The following is an 18,266-nucleotide window of genomic DNA, read 5'->3' on the forward strand; positions in this document are numbered from 1 at the left end:
GGGGATGCCTGGGTGGCTCAGCAAGTTAAGCATCCAACTTTGGCTTAGGCCATGATCTCACAGTTTGTAAGCTTGAGCACCACGCTGGCCTCTGTGCTGACAGCTCAGAGCCTGGACCCTGCTTCAGATTCTGTGTCTCCCTCTGTGGCTCTCTCCCCCTCCCCCACTTGTGCTCTCTCGAAAATAAAATAAGAATTTGGTTTTTACCTAGATAACGCTTCACAACTAGTTCAAATTAAATTTATACTATTTAATCTCTAGATTAAAAAGAAAATAAAATTTGAAGGGGAAGGGAAAATAAAACATGAGATTAATTCTAAAATTTTGACATAGTTCTATATCTTCATCATTTTTTAACAGACACTGAATTAATTTTGAATGAATGAATTTTAAAGACAGATCATTTCAGGGGCGCCTGGGTGGCGCAGTCGGTTAAGCGTCCGACTTCAGCCAGGTCACGATCTCGCGGTCCGTGAGTTTGAGCCCCGCGTCAGGCTCTGGGCTGATGGCTCGGAGCCGGGAGCCTGTTTCCGACTCTGTGTCTCCCTCTCTCTCTGCCCCTCCCCCGTTCATGCTCTGTCTCTCTCTGTCCCAAAAATAAATAAAAAACGTTGAAAAAAAAAAAAATTTTAAAGACAGATCATTTCTCTTTATTGCATTACAAATTACAGAGAAATTCTATTATAAAAGTTCTTATTACCTTTACCAGAATATTCTACAGGATCTGTGAAAAGGCAGAATTTCATAATTACACAACAGTTCAATTCCAACTGCATCTGCAATACCCTGATATCACTTCTCCTGATACTGGATTTCCACCCAACTATCACAGACCCTCACCTTCTCTGCATCTCCACTATGACCAATACTGATTTAGATCTACCCTTGAAATTCTCCCATGGGTCAGGTTATATGTAATAGTTCCCTGGACGTATCACACTTTGTTTATGCTATCTGATTAAGTATTGTATTCTTTCATTGTATTCTTTCATTTAATCACTTAATGCTAAGCAGTATACTAACTGGTTTAAAGTTATTACCTCTTTTAATTCTTACAACTTTAATAAGAATAACACATCTTCTCTGACTTATATAAATGATCTAGACATATAACAAGAAGAAAAGCTCTCCAATTCATTTTAAAAGAGTGGTACAATCTTTGTGCCAAAACCACACAAAGACAGTACAAAAACATACAGATCCATGTCACTTACAAACTTATAAATTCAAAAAACCATCAAACTGAATCCAACATGATGTTGGAGAAGTAGTTCAACTTCAGAAAATCTATCAGTTTAATTCACTACTAAGTAAATTAACAGATTAAAGGTAAAAACTCATATGACTTATCTCAATAAACACTAAAAATGCATACAATAAAATTCAATGATGATAAAAATTCTTAGCAAACCAGGAATAGTAATTTTCTTAACTAGATCAAGGCTAAACAGTAAAACCTACAGCAAATATCATACTTAATACTAAAACTGAGAACTGTTCCTGCTAAAGTTAGAAACATGACAAGATTACCCAATACCATATAATTTTGCATTGTCTAGAAGTCTAATACCATAACATACAAGTACTGATTATAAGACTGAATGAAAACAGAAAATATTTCCAGATATGACATACACAGGAAATTCAAAAAATCTATAGTCACACTATTAGAAAAAATAGTGAGTTAGTGAACAAGAGGGTTCAGCAAGATTGCTAGTACAATATCAACATGCACAAATGATTAGTGTCCTCATGGAACTACTTGCCATGGGTGAGATGGTACTTCTGAATTCAAAGCAAGGAACCTCCTTTCAAAGTCAGTAGGTATTAGGCATTTCCATTTAAATTTCCAAGTAATGATTTCCAAGTTTAATGGCCTCCTTTCAGGGCCACATGCAAACAGGCAGTTAATTACAATATAAAAACATAGGTTCTTTTTTAAAATTTTAACAAAAGACATGTGAGATCTCTATAGTGAAAGCTATACAACACTACCCAGAGAAACAGAAGAGGACTTAAATAAATGGAAGGATATACCAAGTTGATGGGTTGGAACATTCAGTACTGGTACATGTAGATTAGATGCAAATCAAATGAAAATTCTAGCAGGCTTTTTCAGGGAAACTAAAAAGTGGATTCTCACATTTAAAGAACATGCAAACAATCTAGAACAGTCAAACAACTTTTAAAAAACAACAACAATGCTGGAAGGCTTATACTACCCGATTTTCAAACTTACTATAATCCTAAAGAATTCAAGACATTACAGTAAGGATAGACACATAGATCAATGAAACAGTAAATACAACAACAGCTATACAGTAAATTGATTTATAACACATGTGCCAAGACAATTAAATGGAAAAAGGATGGTCTTTTCCAATAAATGATACTAGAACAACTGATTTTCATTGGGAAAAAAATTAACATTGACTCTCACCTAACACATATACAAAAATTAACTCAAAATGTATCACAGCCCCAGTGTATAAAATTTCTAGGAAAAAAACATTAAGAAAAATCCTGCAGCCTTGAAGAAAGCAAATATTTTTTAAAAACATCAAAAGTATAAACCATAAAAAAAGTAAATGAAAACATGTCTACACAGACGTACATACTCACAAATGTTTACAACTTCATTTAAAATGGCCAAATACCAGAAACATGCCAAATATCTATACACAGTATACCCATATACTATAGTAAGACCCCATTAAAAAGGAACAAATTGTTATTATACATACTAACAGAGTTTTAGAATCGTTATAAATTCATTATATTGAAAGAATAAAGTCAGACACAAAAAAGTACACATTGTGTGATTCCATGTATATAAAATTCTAGCAAATGCAAAGCAATCTGTAATGACAGATGCTGGCTGACTAGGGCTAGTGGCAGCAAAAGGGATTGACTATAAAAGGACAGGAGGGGTGCACCTGCTTGGGGATTCTCTCTGCCCCTCCCCCACGTGCACTCACTAGCTCTCTCTCTTCCTTTCTCTCTAAATAAATAAACTTAAAACAAAAAGGACAGGAGAAAACATTTAGGATAATAAAATGATCTGTATCTTGATTATGGCAGTGATTTCATGGAGGTATATGTCTGTCAAAATTCAATGAACTATATGCTGCATATAAATTATAACTCAACTACATTGACAAAAATAAAGCAATAATGTTGTAAGCCATGTGGAAAAAGTTTATGTCTGCTTTTGGCACAGTGAATTGGTTCAGTTTCTCTAATAATGAAGCAATGAATAACAAAAGTCCTATTCAGAGCAGTAATCCCCCTGTGGGGGTGGGAGGGGATTTAAAACCCTCAGTTTTAAATGTTTTTCCCATTTTAAGTATTAGTTGGACACTAATATTTAAACATGTATGAAACAAAATATTAAACAAAGATCCTACATAAATTTGAAAGAGGCTACATGTTTTAATGAACTTTCATTTGAATGGTGTATGTGGAAATTTTAAAAACAATTTGGAAAATAAAATGAAAGGATCTCAACACAAACCTCCAAGAAAAATATAAACACTGTACTAGATTACATAAAGTAGCTCAGAAACACAATATAAAACTTTTACATATTTAACAGTTTGGGTAAAATAGTTTCCCTTCTACAAGAAGAATAACAGCAGTGAAGGCAAAATACCAGGCACAATTAAAAACTATTTTGCATATGTTAACTCAATTAATTATCACAAAACCAAAGAACTGATTTTAGTATAACCTCCATTTTACAAACATGGAAAGCATGATCACAAAGGTAGTAACACGATGAACCAAAATTTCAACCTGGGCAGTTTGGTTCCACAGTCTGTTATCTCAGTCACTATGTTATGTGGCCTTTTACAGGGTAAAAGTGTTCTTTCCTTCCAATTTTATGATTTCTTGACAACAATACATGTGTGCACACATACACCCCAAAATAGGTTATGCCCAAATATATCAAGAATTATTTGTTAATACAGGTTTCATTTTAAAAATGCATTAGCTCGCATCATAGGGGTCTCAGAATAAGAGAGAAAAGGGGTCAGAAAACTTATTTGAAGAAATAATGGTTGAAAACTTCCCTAACCTGGGGAAGGAAACATACATCCAGGTTAATAAAGCACAGAGAGTTCCAAACAAGATGAACCCAAGGAGGTCCACATCAGAACACAGAGTAATTAAAATGTAAAGATTAAAGAATTTTAAAAGCAGCAATACAGAAGCAAAAAGTTATGTACAAGAGAAAGCCCATAAGGCTATTAGCTGAGTTTTCAACAGAAACTTTGTAGGTCAGAAGGGAGTGGCATGATATATTCAAAGAGCTAAAAAATACCTACAACCAAGAATACTCTACAAGGTAAGGTTATCTTTCAGAATTGAAGGAGAGATAAAGAGTTTCCCAGACAAACAAGAGGTAAAGGAGTTCATCCACCACTAAGGGCCTTACAAGAAATGTTAAAGGAACTTCTTTAAGGTGGAAAAGAAAGGGCCCTAATTAGATGAAAAATTATGAAAAAAAGAGACGTAAAGTATGACAACATATATATAATGTGGAGGAAAAAGTAAAAAAAGTTCTTTTAAAATGTGTTCAAACTTAAGTGGCCAACGACTTAATATGGACTGCTATAATCTCAGGATAGGATTCTCATGGTAACAACAAACCCAAAACCTGTAATAGATACACAATAAATAAAGAGGAAAAAAAGCCAAACATAACACTACAGAAAGTCATAAATCGAAAGGAGAGTAAGAGAAGAACAAATGGAACAGAGAAGCGCTATAAAACAACCAGAAAACAACAAAATGACAGTAAGTACATACCTATCAATAATTACTTTAAAAAATATATTAGCATCTACTGTATATCAGGGCTATTCTAGAATGCACTTTATATCAACACTTCACTACAAACTTACAACCCTAAGAATATTATTTTCATTTTACATATGAGAAAACTAAGGCTCAAATTCGCTTCATTTATGCAAGGCATGGAGATACAAAGTTAAGAGGACCAAACCACAAACACTACTAGTCTTCCTTGAAAGCAATGTACTCTTAACCACATGTGTTGTCTCTCTTATTAGTCTTATTTAGAGCTGCTAAGTTCGGTTTCACAGTAACTTCCAATACTCTCATTTCACCTAATTTTTCTCCCAACTTTAAAAGTGTTAATTAATGTTGGTTCTAATTTCCAAATATGTCAATGAAGCTTTAAGACTTAAATACTGCTTTTTAGATATAGAACACTCAAACCTGTTATTCTGTAGTATTATTTACATTTATGCAATATATCCATCAAAAAAATCAGTTATAAGCACAAACATATCATTAAATCTTAAATAGCTCCGAAATATGTATATATTCACATTTTACAAGTCCTTTATCAAGTACTATCAATTACAATGCCATGGTTTCATTAATCACAAATTACACATTAATTTGATTTTAGTATAATTCTCCCATGGGTCAAGTTATATGTAGTGCACTAGATATAACACACGTTATTTATGCTATCTGATTAAGTATTGTATTCTTTCATTTAATCATTTAATGCTAAGCAGTATACTAACTTCTATCTCTGTGCTCTTTCTACTCCTCAGTACGGTTTTTCTAATATGACCTTCTTTCTTCCCTTCTCAATCCATTCAATGAACCAAAAGATCATGAAAAATATTTAGAGGAGGGATGCCTGGGTGGCTCAGTAGGTTGAGCGTCCCTCAGGCCATGACCTCGCAGTTTGTGGGTTCGAGCCCCGCGTCAGGCTCTGTGCTGACAGCTCAGAGCCTGGAGCCTGCTTCGATTCTGTGTCTCCTTCTCTCTCTGCCCCTCCCCCACTTGTGCTCTGTCTCTCAAAAATAAATAAATGTAAAAAAAGAAAAATTTTAAAAAGAGGAAAAGTATAAAATAAGAATATTTCAATCTATAGAAGCTACAGATCTCTCAAGAGCATAAAACACTCAATACTATTCTGAATACTCAGAATATTCATTCAATATCTACTAGCATAATGCCTTGCAATCACTGTTGATATAAAGGTACAGAAGACAGGCTTGCTCCCTAATCTTGTGAAGCTTACAATATAGTAGGAGATACGGAAGTAAAATAATTAGAAAGGAAAAAGTAACTTCTGATAATGAAAAGTGCTATGAAGAAAGAAATACTATGTTTTGACAGAAGGAGACATCTCATTTTTAAAAGTCTGATTTTAATGAAATGTAAGACACAAAATTATTAAATCTTCTATCAAACAAAATGATTCCACCTATTTCTGAGACTGCAGTGGTTTAGTGTTTACCAATTTACCTATATAACTAATACAAATTTCTCACTGTTTCATTTTTAAGGAATTCTGTATTTCTATCTATATTCTTTGGCTTTACAATGAGGAAATAGTCCCTATTCAACAATGTTTTAGAACTTACAACAGATTCCTGTCAAAACTGTCACTATTACCTCCAGGCCTTGTCCAGACTAATAAAAATTCCTAGGCATTACCTTTTATTGCTAACTCTATCCAGGTCTCATAGCACACTCAATTTCAGAGATCCTTCCATCTAAATACTGTTGCTAGATACAATAAATAAATAGCCAATAAACTAGGGAATAAGGATAATAAAAAGAGGTCCCTAACCCTATCATAACATGACCTTAAAAATTTTTACTGTTTATTTATTTTTGAGAGACAGAGCACAAGTAGGGAAGGGGCAGAGTGAGAGGAGACACAGAATCTGAAACAGGTTCCAAGCTCTGAGCTGTCAGCACAGAGCCCAAAGCGGGGCTCGAACTCATGAACCAAGGCACCCCTTTCACAACATGGCTTTAAATAAAATAAAGTGGGGTACCTAGCTGGCTCAGTGGGTAGAGCATGCGACTCTTAATCTAAAGGTCATAATCTCACTGTCAACCACAGTGGTGTAGAGACTACTTAAATAAATAAATAAATAAATAAATGAATACATAAAATGGAGTCTAGGGCTCATGGCTATCGACCAGCTGTTCTAATTCCATGGGTTCCTAGACCATTCTACAGCCCTCCGAGGTTCTTTTCACCCTATAAATCACAGAAAGTCCCTCCCCCATGCTATTGGCCTTAAATTCTACTGTGCCAAAGAAAGATTTTGCACTAGTCCAGAAAATATGTCACATAATTTTTTTCCTCACAGATTAAAGCATCACAAGACAGAGTAGTTATTCAAAAAGATATTTAGAGGTTCTCCTTTTGTTTTTGGTGGAGCACAGGTCCATGAGAAATAAGATATTTCCATTATCAGTCAAAACATCTTAGCTCAAATTACTGTAGCGAATCATTTATAGGTCTGACAGCATTGAGACATGGGGAAAGGAGCATACTAATGCAGAGGAGGGAAAATAAATGTAGGATGGCTGAATACAAATAGCAAATTTTACAGACTTTGTTATTCTGCTCAAGGTTTGCCAAGATCACAGCCTGGATATTATGGAGAAGACAAGGTAGAAAGTAAAGAATATCCAGAATATGAAACTCATCAGATCAAAACTATGCCTCACTCCCAAATCCCTGGGGCCATTTTATAGTATCAAGTCTGGAGAAATGCACCTCATCATTTTCACTCCTTCTCCACTCAGAGGTAGGAAGCTGTTACAAAGGTAACACTGTTACAATACTACATATCTATTAATAAACCCTAAGACATTGTTACATAGCTATTAAAAATATATATCAACAACTTAACTTCTGCTAATCCTTACTACCAATTTAATAGATTCCAAACTTATTCTAATCCAAAAAAATTAGATATAATTTTAACATTTGAAAATAAGCAATCAGGCAATTTTTATTTATCCTTCAAAATTATACATCCATAAGGAGGAGGGCATGGAAGGGACGAATCATCCAAATTGTCTGTATCTGAATCTTTAGCTGTATCTATCCTTATAAATCTATCCTTGTAGAATGAACAGTCTTAGAAGCACACAAGGCAAACTTAAATTTACCATCTGATATCTCTATATTGCTTAAAATTTTACCATGTATTAATATTAATTTTTTAATTTACTTCATTTTTAAATTCAAAATAATATGAAAAAATGAACACACATATGTAAAACATACTTGTTATTTAACTATTTGGATTCACTATACTAAGCATTAATACAACTGCTTTATAACCAAAAAAAAAAAAAAAACAAACAAAATCAAGACCACAATGATGATAATGGTTATCTCTATGTGATAAAATCACTTAGTTTCTTCTTTTCACTTGTTATTTTCTGAACTTTGTTTAATGAGCCTGTGTTACTCATAAAATCCACCCCCCCAAAAAGCTAGAAAATGCTAGGTTGGAAGGAAAAATGGGTTTCCAACAAAGAAAGACAAATGAAAGGAAATATTTTGATATATTCCCCAATAAAAAAGTATGTATGTATATATATATATAATTACTAAAAAGCAAAGCATGTTGAAATAGTGTCATTATAGTCACCTAACATTAAAATCAAGTTGTATCTGCCCCACTCCATATCTTCATAGATATCTCTTAAGGTCACCACAAGCAAAATGTAGATGAAGATAACACGATCCAAAAGGTGTAACTGCCACCTTGACATTCAAAAGCTTCTTACAAAAATTAAGTGCAACCTATATCATCTTCAAAATAACATTTAAAAATGAAAAGGTGAAACAGCATCTCAGAGAAATATCTGCATCCCCATTTTAATTGCAGTATTATTCACAATAGTCAAGATATGGAAACAACCTAAATAACTATCAACAGATGAATAAAGATGTGCTATATAAATACAATGGATTATTATTCAGCCATAAGAAAGAAGGAAATTCGGCCATTTACAACAACACAGATGGACCTTGAGGACATTGTGCTAAGTGAAATAAGTCAGTCAGAGGAAGACAAATACTAGATGATAGCACTTACATGTGGAATCTAAAAAAAATCAAACTGATAGAAACAGAGACTAGAACGGTGGTTACCAGGGGCTGAGAAGGTAGAGGAAGTGGGGAAGTACTGGTCAAGGGTATAAAATTCCAGTTACAAGACAAATAAGTTCCAGGAATCTAATGTACACCATAGTGGTGACCGTAAATAATACTGTATTATACACTCGAAAGTTGCTAAGACAACAGGTCTTAAATATTCTCACCACAAAAGAGAAATGGTCATTATGTGAAGTGATGGAGTTGTTAGCTAACAGTACTCATCTTGCAATCTATACATGTATCAAATCAACACATTCTACACCTTAAGCTTACATAATGTTATATGTCAATTATATCTCAATAAAGCTGGAAAAAAAACCTAAACTATATATATGTTCTGTTAATTATTCTGAAATATTGTCTTTATTTTGAAAAAGTTAATAGGACTTCTATATTAACATCTGTTAAAATAATTACTTCAACTATCAAAACATTTGATGAAAAAATACATATTGCAATGCCATAAAAATAAGGACTACAAAATAGAAAAAGTTAAATACTACTGAGGATCATAAAATTTATACTAATTAAAAGCATAAGAATATCAAACTGAAGATAAGCTTTGTTGTAAGACTGTAACACCCACAAGAGTGTATAAAAATCACAAAAAGTATTAGCAAAAATTAAGAGAAAAATATCCGAGGGAACAAAACAGAGAACAAAATATTCGAAGGAACAAAGTATCAGAAAGACTTGGTAATTTTTAGATTCTAAACTGACAACACATCTGTTAATTTGAGAAGTGCTCAACAACCACTAAACACAGGTGGTGGGCAGCAGACATGCCAAAAAGGACAATATCATCAAGAGAAAACACTCTCAAACTTAAATTTGGTATAGATTTATGTCAAACTAACAGAACTTGGGGGGCAGGGGGACCTGGCTGGCTCAGTAGGTGGAGTATGGAATGCTTGATCTCGGGGTTGTGAGTTCAAGCCCTACGTTGGCTGCAAAGATTACTCAAAAATACAATCTTTAATAAAAAAGAAGTCTGAAACCAAAAATGAAGCAGAATGAGAGAAACTGACTTACATAACTAAGAATACTAGCAAAACAAAAATTATATATTTGAAACATGATTATTTTGCTGTTCAAGTCAGAAATTCACACTCCAAGAGTACAAACCTTCTTTACCAACAAAGCAGTATTCTTCAAGTATTAGAATTATTTGTATAATTTGTTTTAGAAATCTAACTTACCGAGTACCATCTGCTTTCCAGCTTACTTTATATGGCTTCTGCTCCAAAAGTTTAATATTTTGCTTGTCCATGGAAACAGGCTGTGCTCCAGGGAATCCAGACCTTAAAGGAGAACATTTTATTACTATTATGGCTGGCATCCATACAAAGCAATACGTCCTAAACCAATCTCACATTAGTCACACACTTACCACAACATTCTCCCTATCATGAGATTAATGTCAACTGGAAAAATATCAGCTTTCCCAAGAATGCTAACAAAACATTATCTTCTAGACATTCTGGATGTGAGTTAACAAGATTCTAATTGCCACTACATACTATAACTATTGGGCTTTTTAAATATTAATATTCATGATCTAAAGCTAAAGCAGGTATGTTTACAAGTTTACTTCAGGAAGAAGTTTCAATCTTGCTTGCCTTAATTATCGTACGTTATTCTAGACCTCATATTCCTCCATCATGACGCTGCCAACTTGGCATTAACTCTACAAGGTTGGCAAATTTCTGCTCAAAAGATGCCCAGAAGTGACAAAACAGGAGAAATATAGGTCAAGATTGAAGTACACTGGCAAGGGTTTAACACAACACTGAAATCATTATTACTTCATTTCATCTCTTAGTTAAAATTATTTCTGGGTAATTGATCTTAATATACCAGTCAAAAAGTTCTTTATATGAAGAATTTTTAACAATTAGCAATCCTGTTTCATCACGTTCCAGCTGTATTACAATTTTCTGCCACAGACAGCAATGATCAACAGAAATGACCATAGACAAGACCTGAGAGCAAAAGATTAGAACAATGAACTCTCTCCTGAATCTCCTCCCATGAAATGACTGATAGATATTTTCAGGTCACGGTGAAGGGCAGAACATATTTATATAAATATACTTATATACATAAAACTGATTCCCCCAGGTTTCTGATTACAGAAAAACTGGAAAATGTGGTACATTCAAGTGCCACCTATTCTCCCTTAATAAAATGATATGGTGATACAAACATTAATCAGCAATAGTAGAATCAAGCACACTAAAATACTGGATAGTGACAAAAGTAACTTTCTATTCTATTCAGAAGACATGTCTGAGTCATTTCATTTTGACTCAACTGTCTAGTAGTCTAATTTTGACTCAACTGTTCTTGAAAAAAATCTGATAAACTCTTGCTTGATATCTTTTTAAGCACTCTGTGTAAACATTCAATCTTCAAGGAGCAAAGAAGCAGTGTCAATGTTTGCATTAATGTTAAATGTTGCAGAGTAAGAGTAAGTTTTACTTAAAACTTTAAAATGGTTATTACCCTTCCCAGCCACAGAATTGATGACACTTCTGCTGTACCTCTCCTAACTTTGGTTGAGTTGTTACTTGAGTTACACCTTTAACAGTTACACCTTCCAGGAAAATAGCACCCTTAAGATAAAAAAAAAAGGAAGAAGAAAAATATTTTGTTAGAAGTGAAAATCTATTTCCAAAGTCAAGACTGAAAGATAGACTTGCTTATTTTTACGTCTGAGCAAATATATGAAACAGAAATGGTCTGCTCCAGAAAGATCTATAAACTCCCCCTGGGATTGTACACTCACTTTCCTTAATCCAGCATATGCTTTTCAATGTACATATATAGCCCAGTGTCTATATCATATTTCAAAGTATTCAAATGGACATTACTCATTAATAACAGCAATAACAACTTACCTACCATTTACTCAGAGGTAGGCAAAGGATCTGACACTTTACAAACATTTTCTCTAATTCTTATAACAGCTATGAAAAGTAGATTACAGTGTATTTATTTCACAAATGAGTAAATGAGACTGAATGCAATTTATTTGAGAGGTAAAAACAGAATTTGAACTCAGGTCTACACTATACCATTCACTAATAGTTCTCACTACGGACAGAAAGAGGAGCTATATCTCTGATGGAGTATGGATTTTAAGGGGATAAACACCCACAATATATATACCTTTGTAAACTAGAATAAGAGTGTAACAGTAGACAAAGTGGTAGAGTCTTCGGATATAAGAAAAACTATTACTCATCACTGAATTTTTAATTTAAATTCTTTAACTCACAACTACATAAAGTGTCTTATTGTACTTCATAGCAAGCATATTTTTAAAATATCACAGAAGTGAAGCAGATGGAGAATTTATATATGAAATAAATAAAGAACACTCCTGGAAATTTTAAAGACTAAAAATACAGTCTAGATTCATGTTACAATTACTTTCAGACCCATAAGAGGGCTGGCATCAGTCTCAAGAAAAATCCATAAAACAACTCTAGCTGTTAACGTAATTAAGGAATAAAAAATATGGTCTACAAGCTGCAATGATCAACCTTCTGGCAAAGATTTGGCAACTCGAGCCACTTGGAAAGGAAAAAAAAGAACACAGTATTTAGTCCATGTACGTCCCTGTCAAATCTGGAAGAGTCCTGAGTAATCCAGCAGACACTAGTCCTACTTTTTGCCCCTAATTCTGAATCACTTTTTATAGTTATCTTATATGTCATCAACTCTGTTTTCCATAATAAGCACACTTTAGAGATTTCAAGAGCCAAAGGATTAAAGAGTGCCATTCCTCTCATATGACACCATCACCTCTTTTTACCTTCTGCTTTAGGACCATTCTACCATTAAATACAATAACTAAAGAATGAGGATAAGAACTAGGCTCACAAGATATTTAGTGACTGAGATACTCAGATAACTGCAATATCCTTATAAAGCTATATCCTATATATACTCATTAAAAAGAGAAAGCATAGGGGCGCCTGGGTGGCTCAGTCGGTTGGGCGGCCGACTTCGGTTCAGGTCACGATCTCGCGGTCCGTGAGTTCAAGCCCCGCGTCGGGCTCTGGGCTGATGGCTCAGAGCCTGGAGCCTGCTTCCGATTCTGCGTCTCCCTCTCTCTCTGCCACTCCCCCATTCATGCTCTGTCTCTCTCTGTCTCAAAAATAAATAAACGTTAAAAAAAAAAATTTAAAAAAAAAAAAAAGAGAGAAAGCATTCAGAGAGTTCAACATTCAGCACCATTATTCCAAAGGTACTAACAGCACAGGATTTTTTTTAAGTTTTACATGAAAAAGGTTCACTCATGAGCATGTATTTCCTGAGGAATATTCAGAAATCAAGGATAATTTCTGAAAACCAAGGGCCAAAGTATCATAAATTATTCCTAAAAACATAAATATTCTTTTTTTGGCAAATAAAAAGGACCAAAACACAGAAATAGGATCAATACTCAACCAAGTACTTTCCTAGAATATTACTAGGAAATATTTTAATAATTCTATGCAGCTGAACAAGCTAAATATTTTTTTTAAGTTTATTTATTTATTTTGAGAGAGTGAGAGAGCAGGGGAGGGGCAGAGGGAGAGAAAGAATCCAAAGCAGGCTCTGTCCTGCCAGCAAAGTACTGAATTGATATCTGGGATCATCTCTCTCTCTCTCTCTTTTTTTTTTTTTTTTTTAAGTTTATTTACCTTGAGAGACAGAGACAGAGTGAGTCGGGGAGGGTCAGAGTGAGAGAGGGAGACAGAGAATCCAAACCAAGCTCCACGCTGTCAGCACACAGCCTGACGCAGGGCCCCAGCTCACAAACTGGGAGATCAAGACCTGAGCCAAGATCAAGAGCCAAACACTTAACCAACTGGGCCACCCAGGCACCCCAAGCTAAATATTGTTTTTAATTTAAAAGAATAAATATTGAGCCTCAGTACATACTTAACTATTAAGCTTGTTTATAAAAGATATGTCCAACCATCTAGCAAATGCCTCTCATTCATTTATGTTTCTTCTTCCTTAATCTTTCCTACAATGTCTCAATTTCTTTTTTACTGTCTTCCCCTACTTTCTTCTGCAATAATAATTAATCAGAAAATGGTAGAAATATGTCCATTAGAAACAGTAAGGCTGATGCACTTTATACACCAATAATATTTAGTAACTTTTTAACTTAATTTGCTGTTTTGACTGTCATTACAAGTTTCCTCTGACAGAAATATATTATTTAAAATTATGAAATAATTTCAAAAAGGATCACTAAATCTAAACAGCAATGTCTTAAGTCTGGAACTATTTTCAAACATACTATAATTGAGATTCAAAGTCAATGACATTTACTTTCACTTTTTAACAAACTATCATTTCAGTTTGTGGGAATAAAGAAATATCAAAAGTGAAAAGAAGATAACGTATGCTTAAGATGAAAGAAGTGTATTTCATAAACAGAGTCTGCCAGACTTAAAATGGAAATTCATATGGCTATCACAAAAAGGAAAAAAGGAATCAATGATCACTCAGAGGGAAATTGAGGAAAGTTTTACAGAAGATGGGGTCAAATTATATGTAAGAAGTGTGTTATCTGTGTGTGTGTGTGTGTGTGTGTGTGCGTGCGTGAAGGAATGAGTAAGCAAGTATGTGTGTAATGTGTAACAAGGATATTTTAGTAATGAAGAAAAGGCACTAACAGTTTTATTCAAAGAGATGATCCCAGGGCCACCTGGGTGGCTCAGTCTGTTAAGCATCCGACTCTTGGTCTTGGCTCAGATCATGATCTCCAAGTTTCCTGAGTCCGAGCCCCATGTGAGGAGCCTGTGGGATTCTCTGTCTCCCTCTCTCTCTGGCTCCCCCACTCACGCTGTCTCTGTCCCTCTCAAAATAGATAAACTTTAAACAGAGAGAGTGAGAGAGAGACATGATCCCAGCCATCAATTCAAAGAAGCAAACAACATAACTATAGGTCATACTCTTCCAAATCAATACAAGCATGAATTCAAAAGATGAACAAAGGTGTCAGGAATGTGAGGGCCACGTACAGGACATGCGTGACTATTAAAAACCCTAAAGTCGGGGTGCCTGGGTGGCGCAGTCGGTTAAGCGTCCGACTTCAGCCAGGTCACGATCTCGCGGTCCGTGAGTTCGAGCCCCGCGTCAGGCTCTGGGCTGATGGCTCGGAGCCTGGAGCCTGTTTCCGATTCTGTGTCTCCCTCTCTCTCTGCCCCTCCCCCGTTCATGCTCTGTCTCTCTCTGTCCCAAAAATAAATAAAAAACGTTGAAAAAAAAAAAATTAAAAAAAAAAAAAATAGGAGTCAGGAAAGGGGAACTCTAACAAAAATAAAGTGTCAAACCAAAATAAGTTCACTGTCTTGAGATGTGAACCATAAAAATTAGTCACTCTTGGATTGCTTCTGTTAACTATCTTCAACTCAGATTGAAATAACAGGAAAAGGGGCACCTGGGTGGCTCAGTCAGCTGAGTGGCCGACTTCGGCTCAGGTCATGATCTTGCAGTCCGTGAGTTCGAGCCCCGCATCGGGCTCTGTGCTGACAGCTCGGAGCCTGGAGCCTGTTTCGGATTCCGTGTCTCCCTCTCTCTGACCCTCCCCTGTTCATGCTCTGTCTCTCTCTGTCTCAAAAATAAATAAACGTTAAAAAAAATTAAAAAAAAAAGAAATAACAGGAAAACGAAAGTTTTCCAACCATTGATTTGTCAATTATTTACATCTACATTTCTCATGACTGTCACCAATACTTTGACATCACCCAAAATCAACTCTCCAGTCATCTTTCCTCTCTGATGGTCCTGTCCTCACTGCTTTGGAGCTCCTTCTCCTTGGTTAATCTTATCACTAATTACCTTCCCAAAGAGTTCCAATATAATCCCTAGAATCTCTTTTTCATAAATAACCTATAACCTCAACCTTTTTCATGAACACCTCGTCCCCTATGTCTTAACTAAGAGCTAATTCTCCACCAAGAAGACCACTTCTCTCTTCTCTTAAATAAAAGCACTCATTTTCCCACTGCCCAAGTCCCATAGGGATACTGTAAAGCATTCACCTATATCCTCACTTGTTCTCCTTGCCTCTCAATTAGACTTAAATCCATTCAGCTGTATCACTCAACTGTGGTAGAGCAGACATCCACTGTAGTTGGTGGCACAACAGCTGCTCTCTCATCCACAAAGACAGGACCCTAACAGCCATGTTACATGACATTACAAGATAACATCCCACTCCAGCCAAAGTTGATGGGAGCATGAGCAAACCACTAACTCAGTCTGAATCCATTAGATTCTCTCTTCTGGTAACCTGGAATTGGGATTCAAAAGTCTCTGCATGTGGCTAAAATTACAACATGTAAGCTCAGAAGATACAGGACAGTTATAATCTCCCAGGTAAAAAAGGAATCACAAAGAGCCAGTCTCCAAAGACAAAGCTAGTGAAATATATGACACAAAAGGAAAGAAACAGAAATAGAAAAAAAGCAAAGATGAGAAAATAAGAACAAAGAGCAGAAACTAGATTCTAAATAGCTTTCCAGGTCCAGGCTCCAGTACCTTCCTGAGATCTGGCTTTGAGTCCTACCCATTCACTCATAGTAATTTCTTCTTCCTATTTAAGCTAGTTTGAGTTAATTTCTGATACTTGCAACCAAAGAGTCTAAAGTAGTAACACTCTATTCTTCGTGTACTGACATCCAGTCATTTCTCCATGTTCATCAAAAACAGTATTTCTCACTGCACTAACTTCTATCATTACATTGGTAACATCAACATCCATTAGATAATCTTTACCCATCAAACAACCTTGGCTTCACAGTTCAGTAATTTCATTTGCAATGACCATCATCTTTGCATAACTTGAACAACATGCTCCATGGCCACACCATCATCATTCCATACTGCTCTACCTTTCCATTCATCAATTCAACTCACACTGATTGCGTATGCACAACATCCTAAAGCCAACATGCCACTCTTTGACCTTTTTCATTGAATAGCTTAACTCTTTTACCCTAACTATGCTCACTGTTCAATTTCACCAAGACTAACAGTCCCTTCACCTCTTCCTCTTCTCAGTGTAACAGCCCCCAGCCTTACCTTACTTCCTATTCAGCTAGACTCTATGGCTGATAACTTCAATTCTTCTATGCCTGATATCCTCAGTACTCCTCAACCTTTTGTCCTTCCATCACACCCATACTAAATATACCCAACCTTGTATAAACCTACCATTAATCTTCTCTACTCCCACCCATAGACAGCTGAAATTCACAGAGGAAAAAATCACAGTCTCAGTGCTATGGATGAGATTTCCCTCCTCTTGTGGAAGACCTATTTCTCCATCTGCTTTTGAACTCCATTCCCTTTCATTTCCTCAGACATTGCTGTATCACTTATTCCCTAAATTATTTTCAAGGTCATTGACTCCACAGCTGCTTATCCACAAGCAATAAATATGCTGGAATTTATTCCATACTAAACAGCCTTTCTGATTATATCTGCATTAAGCAGTCACCCTTCCTCTCCCTTTCTGATCATAGCTAGACTACGTGAATGAACAGCCTGTACTAGCGTGCAGAAAAAGGCCAATACATCAAGTCTGCTTACAAGGTTGGCACCTGGGAACAAGATTCTCAGAGTGCTCTTAGTCAACTGATATGGGTGATTCACCATGCCTAGACTATCTGTACGAACAATAGGGCTTATGCTGAACAAACACTTTCCTTCTGGGATTGTGTAACTTTTGGTACACACATAGGCTGCCTACGTGACCAGCCATTACTAAAAACTTGGGCACTAGGGCTCTAGTGAGCTCTAATGAGCTTCCCCAGGCAGAAACATCAGACATGTTGTTGCATCTTCACTGCTGCTGGGAAAGTAAGCTCTGTACAACCTCATGGGAAGAAGAGAGCATAAGAAAGCCTACATATGGAATCCACCAGACTCCACTTATCTTTTTCCCTTATGATACAGTTGTATATCCTTGGAATATCACTGTAATAAACCTTGGCTGTGACTACAACTATATGCTGAGTCCTAGTAAATCTCCAAAAGTGGGGGTGGTATTGAGGACCCCTAACACAATTCTATCTCCATTTTCTCACCTCCCATCAGCTTCTTAAAATCATTAATCTGACCTGTCCCTACTGCATATTACAGAAAATAATTCTCATATTTGTCCCCTCTGTGACATTTCATACTATCAAGTCACTCACATCACTACCTAACTCTAAACTATTTTTCATATTTCTTTGTCCTCCTGTGCTACATCCAGGAAGAATTTCCTAGATAAATCTTCCAGCTT

The 18,266-nt window shown here is 35.6% G+C and overlaps 1 protein-coding gene across 1 annotated transcript in view; it reads right to left on the minus strand.

Moving 5' to 3' along the window:
• The window catches only part of RNGTT (RNA guanylyltransferase and 5'-phosphatase), a 317,924-nt gene that overhangs the window by 263,013 nt on the left and 36,645 nt on the right, over nt 1–18,266 (minus strand). The window contains exons 7-8 of the mRNA XM_058734685.1: nt 11,471–11,580; nt 10,165–10,266 (exon numbers count right to left, since the gene is read on the minus strand). Coding sequence (XP_058590668.1) covers nt 10,165–10,266; nt 11,471–11,580 — 212 coding nt within the window. The remainder of the gene's footprint in view (nt 1–10,164; nt 10,267–11,470; nt 11,581–18,266) is intronic.

The sequence above is a fragment of the Neofelis nebulosa genome, chromosome 6 (genome assembly GCF_028018385.1).
Source record: "Neofelis nebulosa isolate mNeoNeb1 chromosome 6, mNeoNeb1.pri, whole genome shotgun sequence".
NCBI lineage: Eukaryota > Metazoa > Chordata > Mammalia > Carnivora > Felidae > Neofelis > Neofelis nebulosa.